This window comes from Oncorhynchus tshawytscha, unplaced genomic scaffold, assembly GCF_018296145.1.
Source record: "Oncorhynchus tshawytscha isolate Ot180627B unplaced genomic scaffold, Otsh_v2.0 Un_contig_5906_pilon_pilon, whole genome shotgun sequence".
Taxonomy (NCBI): Eukaryota; Metazoa; Chordata; class Actinopteri; order Salmoniformes; family Salmonidae; genus Oncorhynchus; species Oncorhynchus tshawytscha.
The window spans coordinates 44,788-67,183 of NW_024609245.1; the positions used below are offsets into that span (position 1 = coordinate 44,788).

The 22,396-nt window shown below is 44.2% G+C and overlaps 1 protein-coding gene across 1 annotated transcript; it reads right to left on the minus strand.

Moving 5' to 3' along the window:
• Positions 1 to 6: 6 nt before the first annotated feature.
• Positions 7 to 21,775, minus strand: LOC121844478 (tubulin polymerization-promoting protein family member 3-like). The gene is made up of 4 exons (XM_042314613.1): positions 21,626 to 21,775; positions 3,767 to 3,967; positions 3,087 to 3,233; positions 7 to 198 (listed from the first exon to the last, which is right to left on the minus strand). Exons 2-4 carry the CDS (start codon positions 3,953 to 3,955, stop codon positions 7 to 9), a joined length of 528 nt encoding a protein of 175 aa, XP_042170547.1. The 5' UTR covers positions 3,956 to 3,967; positions 21,626 to 21,775.
• Positions 21,776 to 22,396: the final 621 nt, after the last annotated feature.

The following is a 22,396-nucleotide window of genomic DNA, read 5'->3' on the forward strand; positions in this document are numbered from 1 at the left end:
CGTGGTCTACTTAGCCTTGGTTTTCTCCTCGTAGGTTCCGGCGTTCTTGTAGGAGCCGACGTATCCTGTTTCCTCCACCAGCTCCTCCCGCCCACCCTTACCCCTCCCCTTCCCGCTCTCGTCAAAGCGCTCTTTGTGGGAGCCTGTGTACTTGGTGGTGTCCGTCAGTCTGTCCACTGCGGCTGTCTTCGCCATTTTCTGTGGAGGGGGGCGACAGTAACAGAAACCATGTTGTCATGTTGGTGAGCTAAACCAATACAGTTTTGTTTTTTAATGGTAAACTGCTACTGTAGGTTCTCTTGACAAACTGAGGAAGTTCCCGCTGTCCTCCAGCGTTGGGATCACAACAGTTCTGAAGGTCCCTAGAATCTGAATGTTATACACAGCAGGAAACAGCAGGAGGTGGATAGGTAGAACCGCTCCCTAAAGAAGGTCCCTTGGTTCTGAAGGTCCCTAGAATCTGAATGTTATACACAGCAGGAAACAGCAGGAGGTGGTTCTAGGTAGAATCTTGAAGGTCCCTAGAATCTGAATGTTAGCAGGAAACAAAGATAGGGAATTACTTTAACTCAATTATAATTTCTTAAGTCAAAAAACCAACAGCCACTCTTAGATAAAGAGGTTGAACTCAGGTTAAATTCTCAGCCAGCCAGCAGCCAGCCAGTGTTAACAAATAATTGTGTTTGGAGAAAAAAATAACCTTAGGTAACACTAACACACACACACACACACACACACAGACACACACGACACACGCCACACACACACAGACACACAGACACACACGACACACACGACACACAGACACACAGACACACACACAGACACACACACGACACACAGACACACACACTCACACACAGACACGACACACAGACACACCTCACTGATGAAGCCAATCTCTTATAATGGATATGATGTCATGAATGTGAGTTGGCTCAGAGCGAGCCAGAGCACTGAGATGGTTTGGAGAGCTGAGTACATTCACTATATTCACTCAGGCACGTCTAAACAACCTCCTTGACTTCAGAACGGCGTGATAAACACACCGTACCGTCCTCCTCCACAACTGTCCTATCTACCCTCAAGTGACAGCAGACTACTTTGCCAGGCCTTATCCCCATATTCATTTATGTACATAATCTTACCACACACTTGAAGCTGGGTTTTAGAACAAGACAGTGTTTATTTAGCTGGATAACATCTCAATAATTAAAGTTGATTAGTTGCAGTAGTAGTAGTAGTAGTAGTAGTAGTTGTAGTAGTAGTAGTTGTAGTAGTAGTAGCAGCAGTAGTAGTATAGTATAGTAGTATTAGTAATAGTAGTAATAGTAATAGTAGTACCATTAGTAGTAGTAGCATAGTAGTAGTAGTAGTAGTAGTAGAAGTAGTAGTAATATTAGTACCAGTAGTAGTAGTGGTATAGTAGTAGTAGTAGTAGTAGTAGTATTGTAGCAGTAGTAGTGGTAGTAGTAGTAGTATAGTAGTATTAGTAACAATAGTAGCAGCAGTAGCAGTATGGTAGTAGTAGTAGTAGTAGTAGCATAGCAGTAGTAGTAGTAGTAGTAGTAGTAGTAGTAGCAGTAGTAGTAATATTAGTACCAGTAGTAGTAGTTGTATAGTAGTAGTAGTAGTAGTAGTAGCAGCAGTAGTAGTAGTATAGTAGTAGTAGTAGTAGCAGTAGCAGCAGCAGCAGCAGTAGTAGTAGTAGTAGTAGTAGTAATAGTAATAGTAGTACCAGTAGTAGTAGTAGCATAGTAGTAGTAGTAGTAGTAGTAGTAGTACCAGTAGCAGTAGTAGTAGTAGTATTAGTAGCAGTAGTAGTAGTAGTAGTGGTAGTAGTAGTAGTAGTATAGTAACAATAGTAGCATTAGTAGAACCAGTAGTAGTAGTAGTAGTAGTAGCAGTAGTAATAGTAGTAGTAGTATATTAGTAGTAGTAGTAACAGCAGCAGCAGTAGCAGTAGTAGTAGTAGTAGTACCAGTAGTAGTAGTAGTAGTGCAGCAGTAGTAGTAGTATATAGTAGCAGTAGTAGCAGTAGTAGTAGTAGTATAGTAGTAGACCAGTAGTAGCAGTAGTAGTAGTAGCAGTAGTAGTAGTAGTAGTAATAGCAGCAGTACCAGTAGTAGTAGTAGTAGCAGTAGTAGTAATAGTAGTAGTAGTAGTAGTAGTATAGTAGTAGTATATTAGTAGTAGAAGTAGTAGTAGTGTAGTAGTAGTATAGCAGTAGTGTAGTAGTAGTATATTAGTAGTAGTAGTAGTAGTAGTATATTAGTAGTAGTAGTAGCAGTAGTAGTAGCATTTTAGTAGTAGTGGTGTATTTGTAGTAGTATATTAGTAGTAGTAGTAGTGTATTTGTAGTAGTATATTATTATAGTAGTAGTAGTAGTTGTAGTAGTAGTAGTGTAGTAGTAGTATATTATTATTATTATTAGTAGTAGTAGTAGTAGTAGTAGTAGTAGTAGTAGTAGTATATTAGTAGTGGTAGTGTATTTGTAGTAGTATATTAGTAGTATAGTAGTAGTAGTAGTAGTATATCAGTAGTAGTAGTAGTAGTAGTAGTAGTAGTATAATAGTAGTAGCAGCAGTAGCAGCAGCAGCAGTAGTATATAGTAGTGGCAGCAGTAGCTAGTATACTAGCAGTAGCACAGTAGTAGTAGCAGTAGTATAGCAGTGGTAGTAGTAGTAGTAGTAGTATTAGTAGTAGTAGTAGTAGTAGTAGTATAGTAGCAGCAGTAGTATAGCAGTATACTAGTAGTAGTAGTAGTAGCAGTAGTAGTAGTAGTAGTATAGTAGTGGTAGTAGTAGTAGTAGTAGTATATTAGTAGTAGTAGTAGTATACTAGTAGCAGTAGTATGCAGTAGTAGTAGTGTATCTGTCATACCGTGACTCCTATGTTGGTGGGCTCCTAGCCCTCTATCAGCTAGTAGACAGATAGTTAGGGCCTCCTCTTTGCTCTGACCTTTAAACCTCTTAGGGCCAGCTCCTCCAGGGCTCTCTGGAATTAGTAGTAGGTGTATACCCGGGACGTCTTAGTAGTAGTATACAACAGTAGTATGCAGTATTTAGTAGTGTATCTGTCATACCGTGACTCCTATGTTGGTGGGCTCCTTGCCCTCTATCAGCTTGTAGACAGACGTTAGGGCCTCCTCTTTGCTCTGACCTTTAAACCTCTTAGGGGCCAGCTCCTCCAGGGCTCTCTGGAATTCCTCGTGGTGATCATCTACTACTGTCTGAAAACAACGGTTCCACAACACTGTTCTGAAGTGGATTTATAATCTACTACTGTCAGAAAACAACAGCCGTTCCCCAACACTGTTCTGAAGTGGATTTATAATCTACTACTGTCAGAAAACAACAGCCGTTCCCCAACACTGTTCTGAATTTACTCAAGTATTATCAGTACTAGTATAAGTATATAATAATAATAATAATGGGCCAATTGCAACCAACATTGGCCACTATTTTATCGCCAGCTGATCTCTCTTAAACCATGGACAAGTTCATTTTATATGGCCCAGTGCCCCGGGTGGGTGGAGATTACCCTTAAGGACCAATGGAATGGTCTAAAAATGAGCAAACTCCACCAAACCGGGGCACTGGGCCATACAAAACAAACTCGCCCATGATTTAAGAGAGATCAGTTGAGGATAATCTAGCGGCTAATGTTGGTTGCAATTGGCCCATAAATAATAATCATCATCATCGTAATAGATGAATGTATTACATTGATAATTATGTTGTAGTTGGTCGCTATTAAAACTCACTTGACTTTCGTGAAGACGATATCCACGTCAGTGCCGGTGACATTCTTCCCGTCGATGATCTTGCAGTCCTTACACAGTTTAGCCCAGTTCTTCCCGTTCATCTCCTTCCCGGTAGCCTTGGTGTCTCCGTGGATCGCGAACTTCTTAAAGGAGTTCATCAGCTGCTCCAGATCTGTGCTCTCCGCCATCTTGAAGAATATCTACAAAATAAGACAACAAGACTCATCGCTGTGTTCAAATACCCATACTCACATACTGTATACTACATACTTAATGAGTATATACTATATACTATTAGTTCACTGCTGTGTTCTAATACCCATACTCACATACTGTATACTACATACTTAATGAGTATATACTATATACTATTAGTTCACTGCTGTGTTCTAATACCCATACTCACATACTGTATACTACATACTTAATGAGTATATACTATATACTATTAGTTCACTGCTGTGTTCTAATACCCATACTAACATACTGTATACTACATACTAAATGAGTATATACTATATACTATTAGTACATTTTAGTATACTGTAAAGGAAGAGTATCGTTCCAGTTGACCATACTTAAAAATGTAAAAAAAATATATATATTATAGAGCTTCGCCTGTCCAACCGGAAGCTGATGCTGTTGCTATGCAACGTCTCGCTAGCTTGTTAGCATAACAAATGATCAGCTAGACGTTTTACAATTTCTGGGGTGTGTTCGTAAATTCATTCCGGGGTGTGTTCGTAAATTCATTCCGGGGTGTGTTCGTAAATTCATTCCGGGGTGTGTTCGTAAATTCATTTCGGGGTGTGTTCGTAAATTCATTCCGGGGTGTGTTCGGGGTGTCAGAATATTCATTTCGGGGTGTGTGAATTCATTCCGGGTGTGTTCAGAATTCATTCCGGGTGTGTGCGTTCAGAAATTCATTCCGGGGTGTGTTCGTAAATTCATTCCGGGGTGTGTTCGTAAATTCATTCCGGGGTGTGTTCGGGGTGTCAGAATATTCATTCCGTAAATTCATTCCGGGGTGTGTTCGTAAATTCATTCCGGGGTGTGTTAGAATTCATTCCGGGGTGTGTTCGTAAATTCATTCAGAATTCATTCCGGGGTGTGTTCGTAAATTCATTCCGGGGTGTGTTCGTAGAATTCAAATTCATTCGGGGTGTCAGAATACTTCATTTCGGGGTGTGTTCGTAAATTCATTCCGGGGTGTGTTCGTAAATTCATTCCGGGGTGTGTTCATTCCGGGGTGTCAGAAATTCATTCCGGGGTGTGTTCGTAAATTCATTCCGGGGTGTGTTGTAAATTCATTCCGGGGTGTTCGTAAATTCATTCCGGGGTGTGTTCGTAAATTCATTCCGGGGTGTGTTCGTAAATTCATTCCGGTGTCAGTGTGTTCGTAAATTCATTCATTCTCGGGGTGTGTTCGGGGTGTGTAAATTCATTCCGGGGGTGTCCGGGGTGTTCGTAAATTCATTCCGGGGTGTGTTCGTAAATTCATTCCGGGGTGTGTTCAGTAAATTCATTCCGGGGTGTGTTCGTAAATTCATTCCGGGGTGTGTTCGTAAATTCATTCCGGGGTGTGTTCGTAAATTCATTCCGGGTGGTGTTCGTAAATTCATTCCGGGGTGTGTTCAGAATTCATTCCGGGGTGTTCAGAATTCATTCCGGGGTGTGTTCGTAGAATTCATTCCGGGGGTGTGTTCAGAAATTCATTCCGGGGTGTGTTCAGAATTCATTCCGGGGTGTGTTCAGTAAATTCATTCCGGGTGTGCGTTCAGTAAATTCATTCCGGGTGCGTAGAATTCATTCCGGGGTGTGTTAAAATTCATTCCGGGGTGTGTTCGTAAATTCATTCCGGGGTGTTCGTTCATTCCGGGGTGTGTTCGTAAATTCATTCCGGGGTGTGTTCGTAAATTCATTCCGGGTGTGGGTAAATTCATTCCGGGTGTGTTCGTAAATTCATTCCGGGGGTGCGTTCGTAAATTCATTCCGGGGTGCGTAAATTCATTCCGGGGTGTGTTCAAATTCATTTCGGGCCTTCCATTCATTGAACGCTTGGAAATCATTACGGAATGGTGTCAGAATACTGCAGGGCCCTGCTCTGGGAGTGGGTTCAACGGCAGTAAAGCAACCTGCTCTGGGAGTAGGGTTCAACGGCAGTAAAGCAACCTGCTCTGGGAGTAGGGTTCAACGGCAGTAAAGCAACCTGCTCTGGGAGTAGGGTTCAACGGCAGTAAAGCAACCTGCTCTGGGAGTAGGGTTCAACGGCAGTAAAGCAACCTGCTCTGGGAGTAGGGTTCAACGGCAGTAAAGCAACCTGCTCTGGGAGTAGGGTTCAACGGCAGTAAAGCAACCTGCTCTGGGAGTAGGGTTCAACGGCAGTAAAGCAACCTGCTCTGGGAGTAGGGTTCAACGGCAGTAAAGCAACCTGCTCTGGGAGTAGGGTTCAACGGCAGTAAAGCAACCTGCTCTGGGAGTAGGGTTCAACGGCAGTAAAGCAACCTGCTCTGGGAGTAGGGTTCAACGGCAGTAAAGCAACCTGCTCTGGGAGTAGGGTTCAACGGCAGTAAAGCAACCTGCTCTGGGAGTAGGGTTCAACGGCAGTAAAGCAACCTGCTCTGGGAGTAGGGTTCAACGGCAGTAAAGCAACCTGCTCTGGGAGTAGGGTTCAACGGCAGTAAAGCAACCTGCTCTGGGAGTAGGGTTCAACGGCAGTAAAGCAACCTGCTCTGGGAGTAGGGTTCAACGGCAGTAAAGCAACCTGCTCTGGGAGTAGGGTTCAACGGCAGTAAAGCAACCTGCTCTGGGAGTAGGGTTCAACGGCAGTAAAGCAACCTGCTCTGGGAGTAGGGTTCAACGGCAGTAAAGCAACCTGCTCTGGGAGTAGGGTTCAACGGCAGTAAAGCAACCTGCTCTGGGAGTAGGGTTCAACGGCAGTAAAGCAACCTGCTCTGGGAGTAGGGTTCAACGGCAGTAAAGCAACCTGCTCTGGGAGTAGGGTTCAACGGCAGTAAAGCAACCTGCTCTGGGAGTAGGGTTCAACGGCAGTAAAGCAACCTGCTCTGGGAGTAGGGTTCAACGGCAGTAAAGCAACCTGCTCTGGGAGTAGGGTTCAACGGCAGTAAAGCAACCTGCTCTGGGAGTAGGGTTCAACGGCAGTAAAGCAACCTGCTCTGGGAGTAGGGTTCAACGGCAGTAAAGCAACCTGCTCTGGGAGTAGGGTTCAACGGCAGTAAAGCAACCTGCTCTGGGAGTAGGGTTCAACGGCAGTAAAGCAACCTGCTCTGGGAGTAGGGTTCAACGGCAGTAAAGCAACCTGCTCTGGGAGTAGGGTTCAACGGCAGTAAAGCAACCTGCTCTGGGAGTAGGGTTCAACGGCAGTAAAGCAACCTGCTCTGGGAGTAGGGTTCAACGGCAGTAAAGCAACCTGCTCTGGGAGTAGGGTTCAACGGCAGTAAAGCAACCTGCTCTGGGAGTAGGGTTCAACGGCAGTAAAGCAACCTGCTCTGGGAGTAGGGTTCAACGGCAGTAAAGCAACCTGCTCTGGGAGTAGGGTTCAACGGCAGTAAAGCAACCTGCTCTGGGAGTAGGGTTCAACGGCAGTAAAGCAACCTGCTCTGGGAGTAGGGTTCAACGGCAGTAAAGCAACCTGCTCTGGGAGTAGGGTTCAACGGCAGTAAAGCAACCTGCTCTGGGAGTAGGGTTCAACGGCAGTAAAGCAACCTGCTCTGGGAGTAGGGTTCAACTGCTCTGGGGCAGTAAAGCAACCTGCTCTGGGAGTAGGGTTCAACGGCAGTAAAGCAACCTGCTCTGGGAGTAGGGTTCAACGGCAGTAAAGCAACCTGCTCTGGGAGTAGGGTTCAACGGCAGTAAAGCAACCTGCTCTGGGAGTAGGGTTCAACGGCAGTAAAGCAACCTGCTCTGGGAGTAGGGTTCAACGGCAGTAAAGCAACCTGCTCTGGGAGTAGGGTTCAACGGCAGTAAAGCAACCTGCTCTGGGAGTAGGGTTCAACGGCAGTAAAGCAACCTGCTCTGGGAGTAGGGTTCAACGGCAGTAAAGCAACCAAGCTAACTGGCTAACGTTGGCTAGCTACTTAATAAAAAATATATATTTTATTTTATTTTGAATTTCACACATTTTATTGATAGTGGAAAACAGTAATCTTGCAGGATAAAAATGTGGTCTGAAATCTTGGACGTCTCCCACAGCATCTCTTGATATCGGTCATCATTTCTTGTTCTTAGCTACACTGGCGGTTGTAGTTGGTAATTGACTGTCTAGCGACTTCCAAACACCTCACTCTGACCATGATACTCTCCCTAGCAGAGCTGCTCAGCCTGTGTTCATGTTATCCAGAGACTTGGTGACTGTAATTGTGTTCCTGGCAAACAATTTTATCTTCTTTTTTTTTTTATTTTGCCGATGTTTAATGACTACGGCCAAAACTTTTTGAAACGCACAACGACTATACCACTTAGCTAAGAATGATGTGAATCACCAAGTCAATAAACGTTGGGTAATTAGATCAGCAGATCGTTAATATACTGCCTGGCAAGTTTGATCTATTAGTAGCCAATTAACGTTAGGTAACTAGCTAACATACCGGTACATACTGCTGTAATGCTATGCAGTTCGCAAGGACAGCGTAGATAATAAGTTGTCAGCCATCATAACGTGGTACAAAACTTATTTTAAAAGTTATTACTTTATTGCATTGCTCAATTAAAAAAAACTAAAAAAACATTTGTCATAATTAGTTAAAGCAATGAATTTGTCTCCGCTCTCCTCGGCTGTATATTTTCCGCCATTTTCTAAAATCTGAAAACGTAGTGAAGCATACACACATTTTCTGAAGAATTGCATTATGGGTCCTTAAAAGCACGGATATAGTGTCCACTGCATGTACACTTCGTATTTTGGCGAATTTAGTACGACATCCGGGAACTTTTTGGCATATAAACTATATCCATACTATGACCAATGAGCATACTATATACTCAATTCACCTCACAGATAGTATGGTTAGTGGGGTTAGTATGAGTATTGGAACAGCTTTTAGACTTTCTATAATGGATTTGAATGGTATATGACATGCATACTTGATCCCGTGGTAAATACCTTGTCAACGACTAAAGAACGTGTCAAAGTTGACTGATTTATTGTGTTAGTTTTGTACTACTAATAGTGTCTGTCTCATGCTCCAGATGAACCCTCGGGACTTTAAAATGAATATCACATGTCCTCTAACTCGACTCTATTTGACCTCTCAGACCTTCCCCTTCAGGGATCTGGGTTCACACAATCTGTTGAAAGGATTCCTTTTTTTAAAGAGAGCAGAAGAGGAGAGGAGGAGGGAAGAGGAGGAGAGAAGAGAGGAGAGAGGAGGGAAGAGGGAAGAGGAGGATGAGAAGATGGAGAGAGGGGAGGAGAGAGGAGGGGAGAGAGGAGGGAAGAGGAGGAGAGAAGAGGAGAAGGGGGAGGGAAGAGAGGAGAGGAGAGGAGGAGGGAAGAGGAGGAGAGAAGAGGAGGAGAGAAGAGGAGGAGGAGAAGAGAGGAGAGAAGAGGAGGATGAGAAGGTGGAGAGAGGAGAGGAGAGAGGAGAGGAGAGAAGAGGAGGATGAGAAGGTGGAGAGAGGAGAGGAGAGAAGAGGAGGAGGAGAAGGGGGAGGAAAGAGAGGAGAGGAGAGAGGAGGGAAGAGGAGGAGAGAAGAGGATGAGGAGAAGAGAGGAGGGAGGAGAGGAGAGAAGAGGAGGATGAGAAGGTGGAGGGGAGAAAGGAGGGAAGAGGAGGAGGAGAAGGGGGAGCGAAGAGAGGAGAGGAGAGAGGAGAGAAGGGACTGGAGGTCAAGGAGAGGAGAGAAGAAGAGAGGGAAGAGAGGAGAGAACAGCATGTGTCTACAGCACCCACCCAGGAGGGAACAGCATGTGTCTAACAGAACCCACCCAGGAGAGAACATCATGTGTCTAACAGAACCCACCCAGGAGAGAACATCATGTGTCTAACAGAACCCACCCAGGAGAGAACATCATGTGTCTAACAGAACCCCTCCAGGAGAGAACATCATGTGTCTACAGAACCCCTCCAGGAGAGAACATCATGTGTCTAACAGAACCCACCCAGGAGAGAACATCATGTGTCTAACAGAACCCACCCAGGAGAGAACATCATGTGTCTACAGAACCCCCCCAGGAGAGAACATCATGTGTCTACAGAACCCACCCAGGAGAGAACATCATGTGTCTAACAGAACCCACCCAGGAGAGAACATCATGTGTCTAACAGAACCCACCCAGGAGAGAACAGCATGTGTCTACAGAACCCACCCAGGAGAGAACATCATGTGTCTACAGAACCCACCCAGCTGCCCTTCACAGTCCTAGAACTCCAGTCTTGACGGTTCACATCTTTAACACAGCTAATGAATAAGAATCCGTGTTCTGCTCTCTCTCTCTCTCTCTCTCTCTCTCTCTCTCTCTCTAGTGCTCTGTAGTTGTGTAGTTCTCTGTAGTTATGTAGTGTAGTTCTCTGTAGTTATGTAGTGCTCTGTAGTTATGTAGTGCTCTGTAGTTATGTAGTGTAGTTCTCTGTAGTTATGTAGTGCTCTGTAGTTATGTAGTGCTCTGTAGTTCTCTGTAGTTATGTAGTGCTCTGTAGTTATGTAGTGCTCTGTAGTTATGTAGTGCTCTGTAGTTATGTAGTTCTCTGTAGTTATGTAGTGCTCTGTAGTTATGTAGTGCTCTGTAGTTATGTAGTGCTCTGTAGTTATGTAGTTCTCTGTAGTTATGTAGTTCTCTGTAGTTATGTAGTTCTCTGTAGTTATGTAGTGCTCTGTAGTTCTCTGTAGTTATGTAGTGCTCTGTAGTTATGTAGTGCTCTGTAGTTATGTAGTGCTCTGTAGTTATGTTGTGCTCTGTAGTTATGTAGTGCTCTGTAGTTATGTAGTGCTCTGTAGTTATGTAGTGCTCTGTAGTTATGTAGTGCTCTGTAGGTATGTAGTTCTCTGTAGTTATGTAGTGCTCTGTAGTTATGGAGTGCTCTGTAGTTATGTAGTGCTCTGTAGTTATGTAGTGCTCTGTAGTTATGTAGTGCTCTGTAGTTATGTAGTTCTCTGTAGTTATGTAGTGCTCTGTAGTTATGTAGTGCTCTGTAGTTATGTAGTGCTCTGTAGTTATGTAGTTCTCTGTAGTTATGTAGTGCTCTATAGTTATGTAGTTATGTAGTGCTCTGTAGTTATGTAGTGCTCTGTAGTTATGTAGTGCTCTGTAGTTATGTAGTGCTCTGTAGTTATGTAGTGCTCTGTAGTTATGTAGTGCTCTGTAGTTATGTAGTGCTCTGTAGTTATGTAGTGCTCTGTAGTTATGTAGTGCTCTGCCAGTTGTTATGGGACTAGTGAAGTTGATATTTGATAGTGGATGTGGTTTAGAGTGAACAGCCAGTCTGCAGGGACTAGATGAGGAGGTGTAGCTGAAACAGTGGGTGGGCTTGGAGAGAAGTCAGCTCTCTCTACCAGATGCTTCCACTCTAGAAAACTTCCTCCACGAGGCCATTCGTTTAGCAGCAATCACAATACATACAGATCAAATCACATATTACAAACCGCAGGATCAAGCTAGCAAAGGACAGCAAGCGAGTAGCATGGTAAAGGGCCTGTGTTTTTACCAGACGGCCATGACCCAGAGGGATTTACAGGAGCTGTTGGAGTTAAGTGCCTTGCTCATGGGCACATTGGCAGATTCTTCACCTAGTCGGCTCTGGGATTTGAACCAGTGACCTTTCGGTTACTTGCCCAACCGGTCTTAACCGCTAGGCTGTGTGTGTGTAGGGGGGGGAACACAGACAGCTCAGGCCAGGACAGGCAGGCAGGCATGCAGACAGACATGCAGACAGACATGCAGACAGACATGCAGACAGACATGCAGACATCATTGCATCCTACAGACAGACAGACAGACAGACAGACAGACAGACAGACAGACAGACAGACAGACAGACAGACAGACAGACAGACAGACAGAGACAGGCAGGCAGACATGCAGACAGACAGACATGCAGACAGACATGCAGACAGACAGACAGCATTGCATCCTACAGACAGACAGACATGCAGACAGACATGCAGACAGACAGATAGCATTGCATCCTACAGACAGACAGACAGACAGCATTGCATCCTGCAGCTCGGGACAGACAGACAGACAGACAGACAGACAGACAGACAGACAGACAGACAGACAGACAGACAGACAGACAGACTATGCTCTGTCTGTCTGTCTGACAGAGCATTGCATCCTACAGCCAGAGAGTAGAAAGAACACATTGAGAGAGAGACAGTATGTCCCAAATGGCCCCTTATTCCCTGTACTGTATAGTGCACTACCATAGGGTCCTGGTCAAAAAGGTAGTGCACTATACAGGCAATAGGGAACCAGTTGGGATGCGGCACCCAGATTCCACCCCTGCTCTTCTGTCTGGCACAGAGGACAAGTCCCCAGCGATCCTAACGTTTAGAGAACCTCTCCGTTGTGAAGAACCAGCTGGTCCGTTAGACTCAGTCCCTATGGGGAACTAGAGACACCTCTGTGACCTAAGGACTGCGTCACTCCAGGTACTGTTGGCTACAATGCATCACAAGGTTTTAGGTGGTCAATTTCACATTTCATTCAAATCCCATTCAATTGGGGCGACAGGTAGCCTAGTGGTTATTGCGTTGGGCCGGTAACCGTAAAGGTTGTTAGATCGAATCCCCGAGCTGACAAGGTAAAAAAATCTGTCGTTCTGCCCCTGAACAGGCAGTTAACCCACTGTTCCGAGGCCGTCATTGAAAATAAGAATTTGTTCTTAACTGACTTGCCTGGTTAAATAAAGGTTGAATAAATAAATCATTCAATGATGAACTGAATTAGCATCACGGTACTGTAAAATCTCTAGACTCTGCATTCCATCCACACGGTGAGGAACTGAAATGGCAGTATTTCTCTGCTACTAATGTAATGAACTGAAATGGCAGTATTTCTCTGCTACTAATGTAATGAACTGAAATGGCAGTATTTCTCTGCTACTAATGTAATGAACTGAAATGGCAGTATTTCTCTGCTACTAGTATTTCTCTGCTACTAATGTAATGAACTGAAATGGCAGTATTACTCTGCTACTAATGTAAAGTACACGGTGAGGAACTGAAATGGCAGTATTTCTCTGCTACTAATGTAATGAACTGAAATGGCAGTATTACTCTGCTACTAATGTAAAGTACATGGTGATGAACTGAAATGGCAGTATTACTCTGCTACTAATGTAATGAACTGAAATGGCAGTATTACTCTGCTACTAATGTAAAGTACATGGTGATGAACTGAAATGGCAGTATTACTCTGCTACTAATGTAAAGTACACGGTGAGGAACTGAAATGGCAGTATTTCTCTGCTACTAATGTAAAGTACACGGTGAGGAACTGAAATGGCAGTATTACTCTGCTACTAATGTAAAGTACATGGTGAGGAACTGAAATGGCAGTATTTCTCTGCTACTAATGTAATGAACTGAAATGGCAGTATTACTCTGCTACTAATGTAAAGTACACGGTGAGGTACTGAAATGGCAGTATTTCTCTGCTACTAATGTAATGAACTGAAATGGCAGTATTACTCTGCTACTAATGTAAAGTACACGGTGAGGTACTGAAATGGCAGTATTTCTCTGCTACTAATGTAATGAACTGAAATGGCAGTATTACTCTGCTACTAATGTAAAGTACACGGTGAGGAACTGAAATGGCAGTATTTCTCTGCTACTAATGTAAAGTACACGGTGAGGAACTGAAATGGCAGTATTACTCTGCTACTAATGTAAAGTACATGGTGATGAACTGAAATGGCAGTATTACTCTGCTACTAATGTAAAGTACATGGTGATGAACTGAAATGGCAGTATTACTCTGCTACTAATGTAATGAACTGAAATGGCAGTATTTCTCTGCTACTAATGTAATGAACTGAAATGGCAGTATTTCTCTGCTACTAATGTAAAGTACACGGTGAGGAACTGAAATGGCAGTATTTCTCTGCTACTAATATTAAGTACCTGGTAGTTTTGTAGATACACTACATGACCAAAAGTATATGGACACCTGCTCATCCAACATCTCATTCCAGAATCATAGCTGTAACAGCCTCCACTCTTCTGGGAAGGCTGTCTACTCGATGTTGGAACATTGCTGCGGGGACTTGCTTCCATTCAGCCACAAGAGCATTAGTGAGGTCGGGCACTGATGTTGAGCAATTAGGTCTGGCTCGCAGTCGGCGTTCCAATTCATCCCAAAGGTGTTCGATGGGGTTGAGGTCAGGGCTCTGTGCAGGCCAGTCAAGTTCCACACCGATCCCAAAAACAACTCTCTATGGACCTTGGTTTGTGCACGGGGGCATTGTCATGCTGAAACAGGAAAGGGCCCCAAACTGTTGCCACAAAGTTGGAAGCACAGAATTGTCTAGAATGTCATTTTATGTTGTTGCGTTAAGATTTACCTTCACTTGGAACTAAGGGGCCCGAACCATGAAAACAGCCCCAGACCATTATTCTTCCTCCACCAAACTTTACAGTTGGCACTATGCTTAGGGGCAGGTAGCGTTCTCCTGGCATCTGACAAACCCAGATTAGTCTGTCAGACTGCCAGATGGTGAATCGTGATTCATCACTCCAGAGAACACATTTCCACTGCTCCAGAGTCCAATGGCAGTGAGCTTTACAACCCCTCCAGCCGACGCTTGGCGTTGCGGATTTGGTGATCTTCGGCTTGTGAAAACCATTTCATGAGGCTCCCGACGAACAGTTATTGTGCTGACGTTTACTTCCAGAGGCAGTTTGGAACTCGGTAGTGGAGTGTTGTAACCGGGGACAACCGCACTTCAGCACCCGCCGATCCCGTTCTGTGGCCTACCACTTCGCGGCCGAGCCGCTCCTAGACGTTGCCACTTCACAATAACAGCACTTACAGTTGCCCGGAGGCAGCTCTAGCAGGGCAGAAACTTGCTGAACTGAGTTGTCTATGGAGACTGCTTGGGCTGTGTGCTTGATTTTATCCACCTGACAGCAACGGGTGAGGCTGAAATAGACACGAATCCACTAATTTGAAGGGGTGTCCACATACTTTTAGTGTACAGTATATGTCATAGCAGGTTTACATCTATGTCTGTGGTGCAGTCTGGTCACACACACACACACACACGCACACACAGACACACACACCCGCGCACACACACACGCACGCACACACACACACACACGCAGACACACACACCCGTGCACACACACACACACCCGCACGCACACACACCACACTCACCCGCGCACACACATGCGCACGCGCGCACACGCAGACACCCACACACACGCAGACACACACACACACACACAATATCAATCTGTGGTGCAGTCCGGTCTAGTCTGGTTGTCTCGCTGCAGGTATTCTATGTATTGACCACAGTCTGAGCACCAGACACGAGCCAAGCATTGTGTTAGTGGTAGTGTGGACAGCAACAGACCCTGCTGCCAGTAGTGCACTACATAGGGGGAAAGGGTGTCATTTGTGATGCCGTGTGTATTTATTCTGTTTATGTTCTGCTTGGCTGTCCGTGTTCTGCTAAAGATGTCTGAACTGGGTCTGGTTGGTTCTGGTTGGTTCTGGCGTTCACACTCCCTCAGCGTATAACGCCTGTCTGCAGGGCTGTTGGAAATGGACACGTGTATAATTCTACAGTAGCAGCATCCTAATATGACACGCGGTAATATAATAACAACGGGTTATATGGCCACTGACAGTTATATCCAATACAGGTGCTTTCATCCCAAAGTGATTTACAGTAAGGGCAGTGAGTCTGTTCATCCCAAAGTGATTTACAGTAAGGGCAGTGAGTCTGTTCATCCCAAAGTGATTTACAGTAAGGGCAGTGAGTCTGTTCATCCCAAAGTGATTTACAGCAAGGACAGTGAATTATTTCATCCCAAAGTGATTTACAGTAAGGACAGTGAGTTATTTCATCCCAAAGTGATTTACAGTAGGGACAGTGAATTATTTCATCCCAAAGTAATTTACAGTAAGAACAGTGAGTCTGTTCATCCCAAAGTGATTTACAGTAAGGACAGTGAGTCTGTTCATCCAAAGTGATTTACAGTAAGGGCAGTGAGTCTGTTCATCCCAAAGTGATTTACAGCAAGGACAGTGAATTATTTCATCCCAAAGTGATTTACAGTAAGAACAGTGAGTTATTTCATCCCAAAGTGATTTACAGTAAGGACAGTGAGTCTGTTCATCCCAAAGTGATTTACAGTAAGGACAGTGAGTTATTTCATCCAAAGTGATTTACAGTAAGAACAGTGAGTCTGTTCATCCAAAGTGATTTACAGTAAGAATAGCGAGTCTGCTCATCTAAAGTGATTTTTAGTAAGGATAGTGAGTCTGGTCATCCAAAGTGATTTACAGTAAGGACAGCGAGTTCTTTCATCCAAAGTGATTTACAGTAAGAACAGTGAGTCTGCTCATCTAAAGTGATTTACAGTAAGGATAGTGAGTATTCTCATCTAAAGTGATTTACAGTAAGGACAGTGAGTCTGCTCATCTAAAGTGATTTACAGTAAGGATAGTGAGTTTGTTCATCTAAAGGGATTTACAGTAAGGACAGTGAGTTCTTCCATCCAAAGTGATTTACAGTAAGGATTGTGAGTCTGCTCATCTACAGTGATTTACAGTAAGGACATTGACTCTGTACCGTAACACCCTGTATATAACCTCCACATTGACTCTGTACTGTAATACCCTGTATATAGCCTCCACATTGACTCTGTACCGTAATACCCTGTATATAGCCTCCACATTGACTCTGTACCGTAACACCCTGTATATAACCTCCACATTGACTCTGTACCGGTACCCCCTGTATATAGTCTCCACATTGACTCTGTACCGGTACCCCCTGTATATAGTCTCCACATTGACTCTGTACCGTAATACCCTGTATATAGCCTCCACATTGACTCTGTACCGTAACACCCTGTATATAGCCTCCACATTGACTCTGTACCGGTACCCCTGTATATAGTCTCCACATTGACTCTGTACCGGTACCCCCTGTATATAGTCTCCACATTGACTCTGTACCGTAATACCCTGTATATAGCCTCCACATTGACTCTGTACCGTAATACCCTGTATATAGCCTCCACATTGACTCTGTACCGTAATACCCTGTATATACCCTCCACATTGACTCTGTACTGGTACCCCTGTATATAGCCTCCACATTGACTCTGTACCGTAATACCCTGTATATAGCCTCCACATTGACTCTGTCCTGGTACCCCTGTATATAGTCTCCACATTGACTCTGTACCGTAATACCCTGTATATAGCCTCCGTACCGTAATAACCTGTATATAGCCTCCACATTGACTCTGTACTGTAATACCCTGTATATAGCCTCCACATTGACTCTGTACCGTAACACCCTGTATATAGCCTCCACATTGACTCTGTCCTGGTACCCCCTGTATATAGTCTCCACATTGACTCTGTACCGTAATACCCTGTATATAGCCTCCGTACCGTAATAACCTGTATATAGCCTCCACATTGACTCTGTACTGTAATACCCTGTATATAGCCTCCACATTGACTCTGTACCGTAATACCCTGTATATAGCCTCCACATTGACTCTGTACCGTAACACCCTGTATATAGCCTCCGTACCTGTAATACCCTGTATATAGCCTCCACATTGACTCTGTACCGTAATACCCTGTATATAGCCTCCACATTGACTCTGTACCGTAATACCCTGTATATAGCCTCCACATTGTTATTTTATGGTGTTACAATTTTTTCTTTAGTGATCCCACATTTTTTGTTACTTACTTTTTAAAACTCTGCACCTTTGGTTAAGTTCTCCTAAGTTAGCATTTCACAACAAGGTCTACACTTGTTGTAGTCAGCATTTCACGACAAGGTGTACCTGTTGCAGTAAGGACAGTGAGTACCTGTTTTATTATTCGGCGCATGTGACAAATAAAATTTGATTTGGACAGCAAAAATATTCAAATTACGATGCAGATAATACATTTTTAGTTAACTGAACATTTTTATCCAAAGCATATTACTGGGAATGTTCTAAATAGTGTTCGCTTGACTTGAGCAAAATTGTCCAAAAGTATAATTTTCGAATCTGATTCTACAACGTCAACCATTTTGTTTTGCTCTAAACTTACAGTATGTCGTCAAGTTCTTGTCCCATCGACTCTCGACTGAAAGATTTGCCCAGAGAGGAAAGAACAGTGACCTGGTGTATATTATGTTAGGAGGGGAGAGAACAGTGACCTGGTGTATATTATGTTAGGAGGGTAAAGAACAGTGACCTGGTGTATATTATGTTAGGAGGGGAGAGAACAGTGACCTGGTGTATATTATGTTAGGAGGGGAGAGAACAGTGACCTGGTGTATATTATGTTAGGAGGGGAGAGAACAGTGACCTGGTGTATATTATGTTAGGAGGGTAAAGAACAGTGACCTGGTGTATATTATGTTAGGAGGGGAGAGAACAGTGACCTGGTGTATATTATGTTAGGAGGGGAGAGAACAGTGACCTGGTGTATATTATGTTAGGAGGGGAGAGAACAGTGACCTGGTGTATATTATGTTAGGAGGGTAAAGAACAGTGACCTGGTGTATATTATGTTAGGAGGGGAGAGAACAGTGACCTGGTGTATATTATGTTAGGAGGGAGAGAACAGTGACCTGGTGTATATTATGTTAGGAGGGGAGAGAACAGTGACCTGGTGTATATTATGTTAGGAGGGGAGAGAACAGTGACCTGGTGTATATTATGTTAGGAGGGTAAAGAACAGTGACCTGGTGTATATTATGTTAGGAGGGGAGAGAACAGTGACCTGGTGTATATTATGTTAGGAGGGTAAAGAACAGTGACCTGGTGTATATTATGTTAGGAGGGTAAAGAACAGTGACCTGGTGTATATTATGTTAGGAGGGTAAAGAACAGGACCTGGTGTATATTATGTTAGGAGGGGAGAGAACAGTGACCTGGTGTATATTATGTTAGGAGGGTAAAGAACAGTGACCTGGTGTATATTATGTTAGAGGAGGGTAGAGAACAGTGACCTGGTGTATATTATGTTAGGAGGGGAGAGAACAGTGACCTGGTGTATATTATGTTAGGAGGGGAGAGAACAGTGACCTGGTGTATATTATGTTAGGAGGGGAGAGAACAGTGACCTGGTGTATATTATGTTAGGAGGGTAAAGAACAGTGACCTGGTGTATATTATGTTAGGAGGGGAGAGAACAGTGACCTGGTGTATATTATGTTAGGAGGGTAAAGAACAGTGACCTGGTGTATATTATGTTAGGAGGGTAAAGAACAGTGACCTGGTGTATATTATGTTAGGAGGGTAAAGAACAGTGACCTGGTGTATATTATGTTAGGAGGGGAGAGAACAGTGACCTGGTGTATATTATGTTAGGAGGGTAGAGAACAGTGACCTGGTGTATATTATGTTAGGAGGGGAGAGAACAGTGACCTGGTGTATATTATGTTAGGAGGGTAAAGAACAGTGACCTGGTGTATATTATGTTAGGAGGGGAGAGAACAGTGACCTGGTGTATATTATGTTAGGAGGGGAGAGAACAGTGACCTGGTGTATATTATGTTAGGAGGGTAAAGAACAGTGACCTGGTGTATATTATGTTAGGAGGGAGAGAACAGTGACCTGGTGTATATTATGTTAGGAGGGGAGAGAACAGTGACCTGGTGTATATTATGTTAGGAGGGGAGAGAACAGTGACCTGGTGTATATTATGTTAGGAGGGTAAAGAACAGTGACCTGGTGTATATTATGTTAGGAGGGAGAGAACAGTGACCTGGTGTATATTATGTTAGGAGGGTAAAGAACAGTGACCTGGTGTATATTATGTTAGGAGGGGAAAGAACAGTGACCTGGTGTATATTATGTTAGGAGGGTAAAGAACAGTGACCTGGTGTATATTATGTTAGGAGGGTAAAGAACAGTGACCTGGTGTATATTATGTTAGTGACCTGGTGGGGAGAGAACAGTGACCTGGTGTATATTATGTTAGGAGGGTAAAGAACAGTGACCTGGTGTATATTATGTTAGGAGGGGAGAACAGTGACCTGGTGTATATTATGTTAGGAGGGTAAAGAACAGTGACCTGGTGTATATTATGTTAGGAGGGTAAAGAACAGTGACCTGGTGTATATTATGTTAGGAGGGGAGAGAACAGTGACCTGGTGTATATTATGTTAGGAGGGAGAGAACAGTGACCTGGTGTATATTATGTTAGGAGGGTAAAGAACAGTGACCTGGTGTATATTATGTTAGGAGGGTAGAGAACAGTGACCTGGTGTATATTATGTTAGGAGGGTAAAGAACAGTGACCTGGTGTATATTATGTTAGGAGGGGAGAGAACAGTGACCTGGTGTATATTATGTTAGGAGGGGAGAGAACAGTGACCTGGTGTATATTATGTTAGGAGGGAGAGAACAGTGACCTGGTGTATATTATGTTAGGAGGGTAAAGAACAGTGACCTGGTGTATATTATGTTAGGAGGGGAAAGAACAGTGACCTGGTGTATATTATGTTAGGAGGGGAGCCGTGAGTAATATACACACGTGTGTTGTTGTTGTTATTCACACAGCCAAGCTCACCAGACACAGGGATTCACTAATCATTCAGGAACCACTGTACAAACCCTAGAGTCACCCTAGAGTCACCCTAAAGTCACCCTAGAGTCACCCTAGAGTCACCCTAAAGTCACCCTAAAGTCACCCTAGAGTTACCCTAGAGTCACCCTAAAGTCACCCTAAAGTCACCCTAGAGTCACCCTAAAGTCACCCTAGAGTCACCCTAGAGTCACCCTAAAGTCACCCTAGAGTCACCCTAGAGTCACCTCAATTACAGTTACAATCACCCCCAAAAATAAAAATACAAAAATAATAATATACAACACGGTACAGTAATACATTACAATGACAAAATCAGCAGGTCAGAAATTAGACCATGTTTGATATTTCACTAATATCAATTTATTCTCTATTTGTTATGTTGATATTAATGAATGTGTCGCACCAAAGCAACGGCACAGGAACATAACATGGTATCTTAGCAACACAACAAGCCACTCCACCCATTCGCTAAGAGTCGCAGATGAAGGGAGGATTGTAACAGGAACGGCATTGTTGAGCAGTAAAAAAAAAAAACCCAGCTGTGTTGATAATACATTGCTAATGTTAGGATTGTTGTGCATATAGCCTACAGGGATCTAGCATACAGAGAGAGAGAGAGAGAGAGAGAGAGAGAGACACACACACACAGGTAATCTACAGCCTACAGTACAGTTACCCACTTACCCAGCAAGTAGTAACAGTAGCAGTAGCAGAGCCCCAGATCTCCCAGAGCCCTCAGAGCCCCCGAGCCCCCAGATCTCCCAGAGCCCCGAGGCCCCAGATCTCCCAGAGCCCCCGAGCCCCTAGATCCCCCTGAGCCTCAGAGCCCCGGAGCCTCAGAGCCCCCAGATCCCTGAGCCCCCAGATCCCCCGTGCCTCAGAGCCCCCAGATCACCTAGATCCCTCAGAGCCCCCAGATCTGCAGGAGCCCCAGATCACCTATATCCCTCAGAGCCCCCAGATCTGCAGGAGCCCCAGATCACCTAGATCCCTCAGAACCCCAGATCCCCCTGAGCCTCAGAGCCCCCGAGCCTCAGAGCCCCCAGATCTGCAGGAGCCCCAGATCCCCCAGAGCTAGAAAGCAACACTAAACTGCAGCAGCTCTTACCTCTTGCTAATGTCAAGTCCCTTCTGCCTCTCTCGCTGTCCTGCACTGCCTCTCCTTGCCTCACCTCAAACGCCAACCCTCAACACTCAAATGAGCTTTAAAGGCTGCTGAGAATTTGTTATCATCTGTTTATCCCCGTCTCCATAGAGACATCCTGTTCAACATCAAGGGAGGGCAATAAAAGAGAGAGAGAGAAAGAGAGAGAAAGAGAGAGAGAGAGAGAGAAACTAAGGGAGGGGAGAGAGAGAGAGAAAGATAAACTAAAGGAGGGAGAGAAACTAAGGGAGGGAGAGAGAGAGAAAGAGGGAGTGACCATGGTCCTTTAGAGGGACTGGGGTTGGCTGAGGAGAGGCTGGGGTAGGCTGAGGCGAGGCTGGGGTAGACTGAGGAGAGGCTGAGGAGAGACTGGGACCTGAAACATTTCTGGGTGGGGTGGATGAGGTTTGGACTGAACTGACTGAACAGTTTTGTGAGAGGTGTATCAGGTCGCTACACTTTAGGAAATCCACGAGTCCATTTGGAGTAGATGACATTGATACTGTATATGCACAGAGTATTTTGTGAGTGTGGTATTTCAGGAAATAGGATACTTCGAGTTAAGGTCATAGTACTAGCAGCAGCTGCACCTATTCCTCGCAATGTTTGCCTTCACTCACTGTATAATAGTTGACAGACTTGTTGGCCACTACTGACTGAAACTGTCAGATTAGGGAGAGAGGGCAATGAGGACATAAAAAAAATATAATCATGATTGATAGAAATGAATCTGGA

Excerpts from the sequence above, each read along its gene's own strand:
- LOC121844478 (XM_042314613.1), bottom strand. The coding sequence starts at position 3,955 with ATGGCGGAGAGCACAGATCTGGAGCAGCTGATGAACTCCTTTAAGAAG. Across the intron at positions 3,234-3,766 it reads TCGTCTTCACGAAAGTCAAG|ACAGTAGTAGATGATCACCA; the intron begins TGAGTTTTAATA and ends CGTTGTTTTCAG. Across the intron at positions 199-3,086 it reads CCACCAACATAGGAGTCACG|AAAATGGCGAAGACAGCCGC; the intron begins GTATGACAGATA and ends CCCCCTCCACAG.